A 12,902-nucleotide genomic window follows, 5' to 3' on the forward strand; every position below is an offset into this window, starting at 1 on the left:
TAACAATGCCAGCGACACCCACCAACCAGGCAGCACTGCCTGATAACATTTCTTTGAGTGGCAAATGCATGTGCAGCCAATTGCCACCTGCCGATGCAGCCACTGCATCTCGATGCCATTCCTCCCCTCATGGAGCACCAGAAGACAAAGAGGAAAGACCCAGCAACAGAGCAACACCAACAGAGGCACGTGGCCTGAATGTCCCTCCTTACAAAAGAGGCATGCCATCACGCATTAAGGTGCTCCACTGTAGCCCAGACTGAATGACAATACAAATTGCTTATCTTTCCACTGAAAACTCCGCATTTGCCATCCTTCCTTGTTATGGCCTGTTTGCTACCTTTCACAATCCCCCACCACATCCCTTTCTGTCAGTCTGCCCTTAAGGGATATACTGTAACAAATGACAGGAATGCCAGCTGGGAGCAATGGGAGATGGCTGAAGGCCCATTGGATATAATGGCAGCCAGGAATGACAACTGACTTGAATAGGCACCACTGAAATACATCAGAGCACACAAAAGTTGCAATGAAAATGCATAATGGATTACAAGATACCTGCCTTGGCTTGGAACGATAGCCTACGGAGTGAAATTATGGTCCCTGGGCATAGAATGATAGTTCTTGGGCCAAGATAAAATGATCTGGGATTGTAATGACAGCTCCTAGAGTGGAATGACAGCCCCTGGGACTGGAGTCAGTGATCTCTGGGCTGTCATTCTAACCCTAGAGCAGCTAATATGGTCCTAGGAACTATCATTCTACTCTGGGGGCTGTCATTCCAGTCCCAGAGCACTGCTTCCGCCCTAGAGGCCATCATTCTACTCTGGAGGCTGTCATTCCAGACCCAGGGCAAGTTTCTTGCAATCCGTTCCACATTTTCATTTCAACTTTTGTGTCCTACAACGTATTTCAATGTAGTCTATGCAAGTCAATTGGCATTCCTAGCTCCCATTATACTCAATAGGCCTTCGGGCATTCACCACTGTTCCTAATGGGCATTCCTGTCATTCGTTTTAGGACCCTGGGGACGAATCTCATTGGCTCCTGAACAAGCTGCCCCAGCTCTCTATTTTCCCAGCCACAGAAGAACAAAAGGGCTCTGCTTTCCTCCAAGGTGGACTCTCTTTGGTGTGTCTCCAAATATGGTTGGCTAGAAGCACTCTGTGCTCCTCCCTTACAAGGATCTGATTGGAAGAGATAAACACCACCACTCAAGAAATCAGCACAATCAAGGAAAAACAGGAGCACATGCTGTAGCCAGCTAGCAACACCCAAACTCAAAACAACACAGATTTCTTCAGGGAGGGTAGTTTCACTTCACTAAGAAACCTGGATTCCTAATACCATCCTGAAAAATCACTGTAATGACCTGAAACAGCAATTTCCATGTATATCTTCGGCTTTGGAATTTTGTTATGCACACCCCTAGTGAACTCCCACCCTCCTTGTGCAGGACCTATATGCTTTCTGTCCAAGCTCTTCTTCCTCACTGGTGATTGGTTTCTGCTCTTCCTTCCATTTTTCCCCAGCCTAATCATAAGACTTGGAGGGTGCTAGAAAATTTACACAAAGATCTCAGGCCTTTGTGGAAGAGAGGATTCTGTGAGGCCTGCAGGCTGCTCACTCGTCATCCTTAGACCTAGGGTCATGATGCCACTTCATTCAGGAATCCTTGAAGTTGCTCAGCTACCACTTGTTCAGTGACCATGCTCAGAATAGTACATTTGAGACAGGGCAACACTCATGGATCCAGAGTAGGTTTCCATAAGAGTGGACATACCGCTCCCTCTGAGGGAGGCATTCACTGTCTTCAGGACAAAGTTCCCAGCCACCTCACCCCACCCCATGAAATTTCAGCAGCCAGGAGGGGCAATGGTTGTACCAGCAGGTGGTAGATGTCAACTTCCAAGAATCCTGTCCACATACTCAGACTGAACAAGCTGAAAGTTATACCATACAAATGGACAAGTCAGCTCCCTGGGATCATCCATACTTGTCACTGCTAATGTAGAGTCCAGGTTGGAATGGATGCAAGAGATTTTTATCTGTAAAGTGTTGAGCAAAACAATTGCAGCAGGCTGCAGAGAAGTCTACCTCCTCCAGTAGGCCAGAACCCAACAGGCCCCTGACTGGAAGGGTTCTGCAGGTCTACATTGTGAGGATGCAATGGTAGCAGAGAAATATTGTTTCTTCACTGCCAATACTGCCACAGAGGAGAATTTAAAATGAGCTCTAGTCTGTGCTTTTCAGGATTCACCATGAGACTTTCTCCTCTGTCACTCTAGCTGTCTCCTTTGTTCATCATCTGTAGCCTCTCAGTAAAACAAGACGCTGCCTGGACTCTTAGACCTGAGAGAGAGCATTTACGAGTGATCATGTCAATTGCTCCCTATATGAGATTTGGAGGGCAATAATTCAAAATATATAAATACATATTCCAATAATTGTCCTGTAAACCAATTATTTTTTCATCCTCGTAAAACTTAACTACAATGCTCTACAATTTAAAATCATCATATTGACTCACCGTTAAAAAAGGGTGTCTAGTGTTTTTCAATACTCTGCTTTCTGTAAGTGTGTGAGCCACTTCATCCTAAAAAAAAAATATTGCAGTGTTTGGTATTAAATTTTAAAGAAAGTGGAAAGATAATTTTAAAAAAATCACTACTTGAAAAGAATGCCAACAACATTTTGGAATGGCTTAAAAATAAACATGTATCTTACAGGGGTCCCCAACCTTTTTGAGCTTGCAGGCACATTTGGAAATCTGACACAGCATGGTGGGCGCAGCAACAAAATGGCTGTCACAAAACAGCTGCTGCAGGAGGCAAAGCCAGCCACAAAATGAATGCCACAGCTTAACGTCATTAACACAGTGTAGATCCTTGTGCCGTGGGGGCAGTTGCCATCATAGCAACATTTTAAAAAAATCCGCAATGCCAATCAGAAGACTTGCTGGGCAAAAGCCTTACCTGGCCCCACCCACTTCCTAAAACAACTTGGTGGGAGCCAGAAAAGGTGTCAGTGGGCGCTATCATGCCCTCGGCCACTTCGTTGGGAACCCTTTATCTACAAGGAGGAAAAGTAGATCCCCAAAAAAGCAAAATAAACTTGACATCATTTTTTTATTAAAAACATCTGCCTTCAACATAGTAATAGTGATTCTATCATGAGGCCCGTATCAAATTCATTGCTCCCCTGATCAGTGAATTCCCCAATAAGCCAGTAGAATTCCTAAGAGGCTTCTGATGGATGATACTCCGCACTTTTCGCTCCTAACCACCAAATTCTGTGCCATCGCAATCAAAACTCGCAAAAATAGAATGGAAAAAACTACATAACTTTGCTATATTTTTAGAAATATTAAGATGCTAATTCTTGTGATATGTTAAAATCTTATGTTTTAAATAGCATCAGACTTTTCTCTAATTTTGTAATTTATATTAATTTTGCAGTTTTAGTAAGTCAGTTAATTTTATGCATAACTTTTGGCTGGTCAAACAGACTGTATCAATAAACTTACTTACATAGTAATAGTGATGCAACAGTAGGTTAGCATAGCATTAATATAATACTTCTTAAAATGCTACAATGGTACAATAGATTATAAAACTGCATTGTATGATCCTGTAGTTGGCAACTTGTCCACATGCCTTGAAAAAATGACTACTGAAAAGAAGTATAATAAAGGCCACCACTGCAGGATATCAAGGCAATTCCTGTCGCTGTCGTAATGCTGTAAAACAAGGGGTGTAGTTGGCCCTAGCTCCTCCTTGCCAATGAAGTGAAAATGCCTAATATAGCACTATCATAACTGGTACCTCTTTCAGCACCAGGGGCTTAATGTCAGCAATACCAAATGTACCCCGTTTAGGACTTTAAGCCAAAATGTAAAATTTCCCAATTATATATTTTTCTGTGGAAATTTTTCTGCCCCACATAAGTAGACATAGTCTGTTTAACTACAGCAGTGCTGCAGATCAGCCATGATAGATGAGCAAAATGTCGCATACGAAGCACTGACAAATCCCATCAGCAGTTTGTCACAGAGCTAAAGAGAGGTGTAGCAACTCATGGATTTGGTTGTGAACAGAGATCAAGACCGGGTGCAAAGTATAAATGTGGGCAAAGCGACCACAATGCTGTTAAATTAAGCATTTATATTAACAGAAAGTTACCCCAAAGTCCAAAACAATCAGTTTCAATTTCAAAAGAGGGAACTTTGCTGAAATAAGGAGACTAGTCAGAAGAAAGATAAAAGGGAGAATTAAGAGTCATATCTCTAGAGAATGCCTCTAAGCTATTTAAAACAATACTACCTGAGATTTAGATAGAATGCATCCCTCAAATCAGTAAAGGTACCACTAATTCTAGTCAGTCAAAGGTTTATAAAATTATGCATGGGATGTAGCAAGTGGATAGAGGGAGCTTTTTCTGCCTCTCTCACAAAACTAGAGCTTGGGGGTACCCAATGAAATAGTTGGGAAACAGGTTCAGGACAGACAAAAGTAAATACTTTACTCAATGCATAATTAAACTGTGGAATTCACTGCCAATGGAGACAGTGATGGCCACGAGCACACATAGCTTTAAAAAGGAGTGAGACAGAATCATGGAGGAGAGGTCTATTAATGGCTACCAGCCATGGTGACAGAAGGGGCCCTCCATACACAGAGGCAGCAAACCTTTGAATACACGTGCTAGGAGACAGCAGGGGAGGACCTGGGCCTCTATACCCTGTTTGTTTGGCCCTCTAGGGGAACTGGACGGCTGCTGTTTGAAACAGTATGCTGGACTAGATGGAACACTGGTCTGATACAGCACAGGCTCTTCTCAGGTCCTTATGTTCACTGAATGGTGCAAAGTTAAGTTGACATATAAATGAGCAATGACAAGAACTTCATGCATATTTAGGGTTGTCATATAAGAAAACATTATGATGTGAAATAGTAAGTTTTGGGTTGGATCCTGTCACATTTTCATACAAGCTTAAGCCAATTCCCCCCTTATTACAGTCCCCCATCTCACATAGCTTTTGTCTATGCGGGTCCCATGTTCTCAACCACAGTGTTTAAAGGGGCCCCTTACTCCCTTTCTTACCAGTGGGGGGAAAAATGGTTAGATCCAACTGTTTCTTCTTTCACTAAGAACTGCTGAAAGATGCTACAATAAAATCATTGCTGCAAACACCAGGTGCCAGAATTAAATTTCTAAGCATCCTGGGGCCTGGGATTTATTGAGCCCTGCCTTATAGATGCCACCATCTATCAAGAAAATTGTAAGTTATATTAATAGTTCCAAATAGAATATTTACAGATAAAATTATACAAGCCTACCTTTGCAATAATAACTTCTTTTTTCAGAATCTTCATAGCATAGTATTTCCCACTGGCTTTCTCTCGAACCAGAATAACTTTGCCAAAAGTGCCTTTGCCAAGGAGTTTTAAGTAATCAAAATCATTCATTGTCTGTACAGAGCAAAAGATCAGGAATTAATAAAATTTACATCTTACAGATGCAGTCATTCAAATGCTGCTATCCAGCCATCACATACTATGGTTATTAAGAAACAAGCTCCTCTTAAACAAGCATATAGTTCAGACTAACAGAAAACTAAAAGAATTTTTTAAAAAAACATTTAAGGCTACACCTTTAGCTCATTCTTTTGCTACAAGTACTTCAGCATGTCTAGGCACAGATGTATGTACCAGGGAAGCATGCCAACATATAAAATGTCAGGGATGCTGTATCTAACTACACATTATATAAAAGAATAATTATTAGCCTTGTCTGTATTTCTGTGGTTCTGCCAATTTCAAAATGATTATCAATTACAGAGGAGCCAAGGGATGTTGAAATATGACAGCTCACTAAGCTTCCGTTAATATTATAATGTTGCCGGCACTGAAGCTCTACACGGGGAAATTTTCTGAATGTACATCGTCTGCTGATCATATACCAATGCCAGTAACAGACTGCTGGATGACACCAACAATCAGCTTGTTTATTATCTTTGGGTACAGTTTGAGTAGAGTCCACCGCTTATGTAGAAGAGTGAGGAATCAATCCCGGTTCTCCAGATTAGAACCCGCCACTCTTAACCACTGCACCACAAGGAACTTGATCAATTCACAGAACTTGATTCATTCACACCACACTAAATTCAGCTACCTAACAGCATTCCCACCATGTCTGGTTTCATTTTTATCTTATTGATTCTGATCCTCTAAAATGTGGCTTCCAGACTGTTTCTGTCATTGCTCCTATATGCATAGTTCACAAAAACACAGTTGAGTTACATCAGCATCAGAACAGTGATGCTAACTTACTCAAAAACCTTTGACAATTGCATCTAATGGTTTCACATACATATTAAATAAAAAGTAATAAACCTGGGCTTGTAGAACCCCAGGATAATTTTCTGGGTGTTGTACATGCCTCTTCCAGACCAATTTCTAGTTTTAGACCCATTCACAATGGGTTATGTGGTGAAATAATAATTCACCTGAGGTATCTGTGTATACAACTTTACAGGTGAACATTGAATTTGCGATTGGAGAACACACAGAGGCTAACCCAAACCTTCTATTACAGGTAGGAATAGGGTTGCAGAACAATAACAATTCATATATTGATGGAGTTACCCAGAAGAACAAAAGGCCTTGCCTGAAGTACCCAGAAGCTGTCCACAGGAAATGAAGGCTGCCAGAATCGTCTGAGGAAGATAGGGAAGGGAATTCTATTAAAAGAATTTCTGTTCTTTGGGGACAGGATCAGATGAGGGCATATGGTCAGATAGGAAGAATATGTTGGAATCCTTTAGAAGCAAGAAGGACAACAAGATGGCAGAGAAATGTAAAGACAAGAACAGAACCTGAACAAGAAATCTGGAAACTTTTACATTATTCTGCCTACATTTTCGTTTATCATCACAGGGGATAAGTTTTAAAACCAGGGTGAGAGATGCATATATCACTCATTTTATTTTATCTTGTTCATATGTGGTTAGTCAATTGTTGCTAAACTAAATGCTTTATTTTTTTTTAACCAATGACTGCTTGTATAAGTGAAGTTAATTTTTTCCCCTTTTTCTGACATTTATGTTATGTTGTGAGCATGAACACGCCGCCATCATAACCCAGTCAAATTTGGCAAGATACAAAGAGAAGGCAGGGAGATGACTGCTTTGCTGTGAAAGTCTGAGATTTCCAAGGTCTCTCATACAACCATGGTAGCTAGACTAGGAGTGTGATTCTTAATTTTATAAAAAGAGAAGATAGAAAAAGAAAGTTTGGTTGCAGATCCTCTGTCAAATTCCCAGGCATTGCAATGCTTGGAACTAGGGAAAAGTGGATTCCTCAAGCTTCACACCATTTGGGATTGCCTGCTCCTAGGTATTAGGCTGACAGTCTTTTGACAAATTTCAAGGAATATGTAGGAACAGAACCCTTGGAATAAAGAAAGCATGGTCCCAGCTTCCTCCTATCTTCATCAACCTGTACTTCCATGATCCTCCTCTGCCCAATCCCTCTTTCTCATCAAAGGATGCTTGTGTGCAACTGTGCATATCGAAGATTAGTGAACTAACATTCCTAGACAAGTACGCCAAAAGGTGCATTACGCCCCAGAACAGAGCTGCAGTTGTGGTGCTTAACAAATGCAGCCTGCTTAGCCCAAGTGACAGCGTTATAAAAGTTGGTAATAAAAATACCTCTACCAAAAAGTCAAAAAAGTGGCTACAGCCCTACTGGGATGAACTGTAATTCTAGTCCACTCAGGCTGCTTAGACAGAAACACATGTTATTGTAGAGGTCAGCCAATAATGGGTATGTCTAGAATTTCCCCAAGCCCTTTTTATATCCAGCCCAGCAAATAGTAGCTGTCTTTCCAGAACTGAGCAGCTGTTTGCAAGTAGAAACCCAAATCTCTACAAACCTCTAATGTATGAAGAGGTTATTCCTTTCCCTCTTGACCGCCAGGAAAGAAGTCTAGAAAGACCAATATCCTGGAAATATGACAGTTGAAGACTACTTTCAGAAGAAAGCTGATGTTGGAATGTAAAACACCGTTACCCCTACACAATCAGAGGAAGAGGAAGATGTTGCAGTAGACACAGAATGCTTGCCAACCCTGTTGATGCAACAACTGCTAGAAGGATGCCTTGCAGGAAAGGAAAGGAAATACACATTGTAAGACAACATTGGTTCAAACGTTTTTCACATGAGGTAAGCACTAGAGGAGCCCCGTGGTGCAGAGTGGTAAGCTGCAGTACTGCAGTCAAAAGCTCTGCTCACAACCTGAGTTCGATCCCGACGGAAGTCAGTTTCAGGTAGCCAGCTCAAGGTTGACTCAGCCTTCCATCCTTCCGAGATTGGTGAAATGAGGACCCAGCTTGCTGGGGGGAAAGGGAAGATGACTGGGGAAGGCACTGGCAAACCACCCCGTAAACAAAGTCTGCCTAGGAAACATCAGGATGTGACGTCACCCCATGGGTCAGGAATGACCCAGTGCTTGCACAGGGGACCTTTACCTTTTTAAGCACTAGAGAGTATCCATGCCAGAACAGGAGATTTAATGGAGGTAGGCAAGCTCTAATGAATAATTTAAGAAATATTTTACAAAATACTATGAAAAAGAATGTCCCTTGTTGGATATAGGAAATAGCTACTGTGAAAACATGCAGAAAGATATGGTTAAACCTGACTAATCTAAAGAAAGTGAACAGAACAAAACACCAAGTCCCAAGAGTTATGGAAGGGGAGAGAAGGTGCCTTTCCTTTCTGAGAAACTCCTTTAGACCAAGGGTTCCTTGGAAAGCACCCTGGTAACCAGCCACCACCACTCAGGGACCTTCTAAGAATATCTAGACTGACCCACTGAGAAGGTATCCTTCCAGCACAGTACTAGAGCAATAACAAAGTGACAGGGTAGAAACCCTAGAAAATACTTTATAACAATGTAGCACCCGTGCAGCCTGGCATGTAGGGAAGAGATTCAGAGAAATATCTCAGAGAAATACGTTGTACTAAGCAAAGTCCAAAAAAGCCTTTATTTATTTTTTTAAAAGGGGTTTATTATAAAAGGAAAAAAGGGAAAGGGTGGTTGGGTTCAAATAGAGATAGAAAAGGGACAGAACAAAATACTGAGGGGGAAAACCACACAAGAACACGGCACACAGAATTAAAAAATAAAAAGCAATACAGTTGAACTAACTCCGCCAAGGACGCTTTACCTAGGCTGTAGCAGGTTCTTCAGAGAATGTACAGAGTTCCTTGAAGTAACAAGATGGTGGAGGAGTCCATAACCCCTACTCACTCTCCTGTGGACCACAGTTTCCACTGAAGACAAGGGGAAATCCCAAATGTCCCAATATTTATGGTCAATGGAATCTGACCTAAGCTAGCCTCCTCTCTAAGAGTCACAAGCTGATTTCGGCAATCCCATGCAAAACCCCGTCTCTGACATCAGAGGCTACTGTTACCAGTCAGAGACTTATAAAATATAGTCCCATTCCCATCAAGCATTTGGTAATGGCTCTGAGCTTCCCTTATAAATAACTGGTTTGGCCCAAAGCAGCTTGTCCTTTGTACGGAAAGGATTAAGTCTGGCAGGATGGTCCAATGTCGAATGGAAATGGATGTGATAGTCTAATGTAAACTACAGGTGTCCAAGATGCCAGACTCTCTAGGTGGCACTCTTGATCCCTAGAAAGGTTTAAGGGTATCTGTTGGTTACCAATTAGTTACCAGATTCAATTCAAGGTACTGATCCTCACCTACAAAGTCCTTCAGGGCCTAGGACCAGCATATCTGCAGGACCGCCTTTCCCAGTATGCTCCAGCTTAGCAGCTCTGCTCATCTGAGCAAAGCCTTCAGAACGTGCCATCCTGCAAACAGGCAAGATCAACAGCTGCCCATACCCAAGAATTCTCTGTTGTGGCTCCCACCAAGTGGACTGGCCTGCATGATGAGGTCATGAAGGCTTCCACATTCCTATCCTTCTGCAGAATGTGTACGATGGAACTGTTTAGAAGGGCATTTTTATAAAGCAAATCAAGTTATAGCTAACATCTGGGGGATTTAAGGCAGTCTCCATTCTATATTACATGGTTCTCTAATGGTTCTCTAATTTTGTAACCCAGTTTTATTATATTGTTGATTGTATACAATGTTCCACTGCATTGTTTTGTAGTCTTCTAATTCCTGCTGTACTGTGTGCATTTTACTGTGTTTTAGTGCTGTCCACTCCCAATTTTGTTGTACATATTATACTGTTCTTACTGCATTGCTTTGAGTTGTAACCTGCCTTAAATCTCAGTGAGAAAGGTAAACTACAAATGAAGCATCTTAACAGATACACAGGATATTGTTAGGCTTCAATTACAGATGCATAAAAACATATAGTTATTAAATATAAGAGCAACACGGCATACTATTACTAACACACTGAGGTTCTCACTCTTATTATCAAAAACAAGTTACAATGAGTATACCTCTAACTGTGCAACCCTTCGCAGTTATACCACTGACCTAAGTTTATAGGCCTGCATTTTTGCAGCCAGGTAGCAACCCTTGTAAGATATGCTTACATTCATTTCTTTAAAGTAAAATGTATTTCTGAGAAAACTTGATTACCCTCTCTCTGTTGTGAGCCTGGAAAATTGGGGAGGGAGGCTGTGATGTTACATATGGTTCTAGCGCAGGTGTTTGGGGTTGCAAGCTGAAGGTGGTTCTTTGGTCAGATTCTTCCTTGGTTGCATGGCCAAAGAGAGTTCAGTGGTTGGAGTGTTCCTACTCTCCATCTGAGAAAGGGACTTTGATCTTTCCTCAAAACCAGGTAGCAAGCTCGTCCCAGCTCAGTTTCTGACTGGCTTATGGCCAAGTAAGATTTCTTTACCTGCTGCTTTCTCTTATATCCAGTAGATGATGCTAGCATATCACAAGCTGTTATTGTTAGGGGGAAGCATTTGCCTAGAATCATACTAAAATATTTCAACCTTATTATTAATTTGGGAGCCCATCACTTTTGTTAAGCAACTACACGGAGTCGGGATGCTCAGTAGAATTATTTTTGTACACTTCTGTGACATATTTTGTTTGAAAATATGAATGTGGTTAATGTGAAAAAATTTTTAACAGAGACCAAGGGTAATTTCTGGCATATTATTAAGGAAATAGTTCTTCACCTTGGTGCTGCTAGGGGCTGAGAAAAGTTTCTGTACTTCAGTGACAGTGTAGTAGAAAGAAGGAGAGGATGGATACGATAGCCCACTTAGAAGTCACACTGCTAAGTGTGCATCCAGGAGGGAGGTTGACATATAGAAGAAACACAATGAACTGTTTCAGCTGAAGTGAAGCTATCATGCCTACAAGGAGTATAGCCACCCTCCTTGTTATCCTATTGCTTGTAAGTAGACCAAGATCAGTGGAGGTAGAGAACATCTAATCTCTTGGTCCATGACAGGGGGAGCCTGCCATTGCTGCCTGGCACCTGGGGGGTGCCACACTACCACTAAATTTTGGTGGGGGCTTCAGCCCCACCACCTCTCCAAAGTTTACACCCATGCACAGAGGTGCTTGCTGCACCCATCAAAACATACTTTGATGATGGGAAATCTTTCCTTCAACAGAAAGGGACGAAAGTGTTTACCCACTGGCAGGAATTTCTGAAACTGGTTCTGCATAGATGCAGAACTTCTATGCAGAACATAATTCACAGTGGGTAGCCGTGTTAGTCTGTTTGCAGTAGTCAAAAAGGGCAAGAGTCCAGTAGCACCTTAAAGACTAACAAAAATATTTTCTGGTAGGGTATGAGCTTTTGTGAGCCACAGCTCACTTCTTCAGAACAGTTAGCAACAGTTAGGAGCAAAGCTGAAAAACGATTGAACTGGATCAAGCTTCCCCTTTACGGACACACTATTTAAGGAGCTACTTTCCCACACTGCTGTCCACACAGCTCTAATGCGTGAAAACTTCAACCATGTAGACAGGACTGGATCTTTCCCATCCACCTGGTCTTCCACTGGAAGCTGTAGCATTAATACCATTAATTTAAAAACTACATGATGTAGTTATGTCAATAGGACTCTCTTTGTCAATTTGACATAGTCTTTAGTGACAGATGAAATTAAGCCTTGCTTGTATCTTTCTCCTCTTCATTCACCTGTGGTACGATTGTATCAAATATGATAAGTCACCTGCAGTACTAATAGTTCCTGTTGAACCACTACTTGGTTCAGGTTGGGCTCCTAGTTATGGGGCAATACCACAGCTTGCCAGCAAGCAACAGAACATCTGATCACGTACTTCGTAAGCAACAGAATCAGAATATGAAATTAATAACTTTATGCTTACAAGGAAAAGGTTAAGTAGCAAAAAAACCAATTAATGATGACAAAGCAATTTCTATTTAAATTTAATACCATGTATTTTGTTTCCTTTATATATTTACTCCTTGGATCACAGACTCATCTTTCTATGTGTTTCATAATCTGATTATCTTTTCCTTATAAAAAGAGGCCCATCTGGTGCAAAAAACATTGGCATAGGCATAGAAATATGCGACAAAGCTAATATGTAGCATTAACAATATGCAACATATCTATGACTGCAAAAAACTATATTAGAAAAAAGTTAAAATACTATGTTATGTGTCTATAGATCAAGTATAGCTACAGCAGAACCATAGTATATGGTACACTGCTGAGCACTGAAGCTTTTAATATATTTTCAATATATTAATAAATATGTTTCCACTGAAAGTTTGCTTTTCCCATTAAAATGGCAAGAAATTTAAATAAAATAGACATGATACTACAGATGATATATTTAATATTAATATGTACCCAAAGAACACTGATTATTATCTTTGTTACTAATGATATCAGCTGAATATTAAGA

General features: G+C 41.0%; 1 protein-coding gene across 4 annotated transcripts in view; it reads right to left on the reverse strand.

Annotated features, from left to right (window-relative positions):
- AKT3 (AKT serine/threonine kinase 3) overlaps window positions 1-12,902 on the reverse strand; it is a 156,903-nt gene that overhangs the window by 54,583 nt on the left and 89,418 nt on the right. For all 4 annotated transcript variants that reach the window (XR_008933403.1, XM_056852358.1, XM_056852357.1 and 1 more), the window contains exons 5-6: window positions 5,340-5,471; window positions 2,531-2,596 (exon numbers count right to left, since the gene is read on the reverse strand). Coding sequence is in view for 3 of the 4 variants with exons in the window: in XM_056852358.1 (XP_056708336.1) it covers window positions 2,531-2,596; window positions 5,340-5,471 (198 nt within the window). In the remaining variant the exon portion in view is untranslated. The remainder of the gene's footprint in view (window positions 1-2,530; window positions 2,597-5,339; window positions 5,472-12,902) is intronic.

This window comes from Euleptes europaea, chromosome 7 (assembly GCF_029931775.1).
Source record: "Euleptes europaea isolate rEulEur1 chromosome 7, rEulEur1.hap1, whole genome shotgun sequence".
Classification (NCBI taxonomy): Eukaryota; Metazoa; Chordata; class Lepidosauria; order Squamata; family Sphaerodactylidae; genus Euleptes; species Euleptes europaea.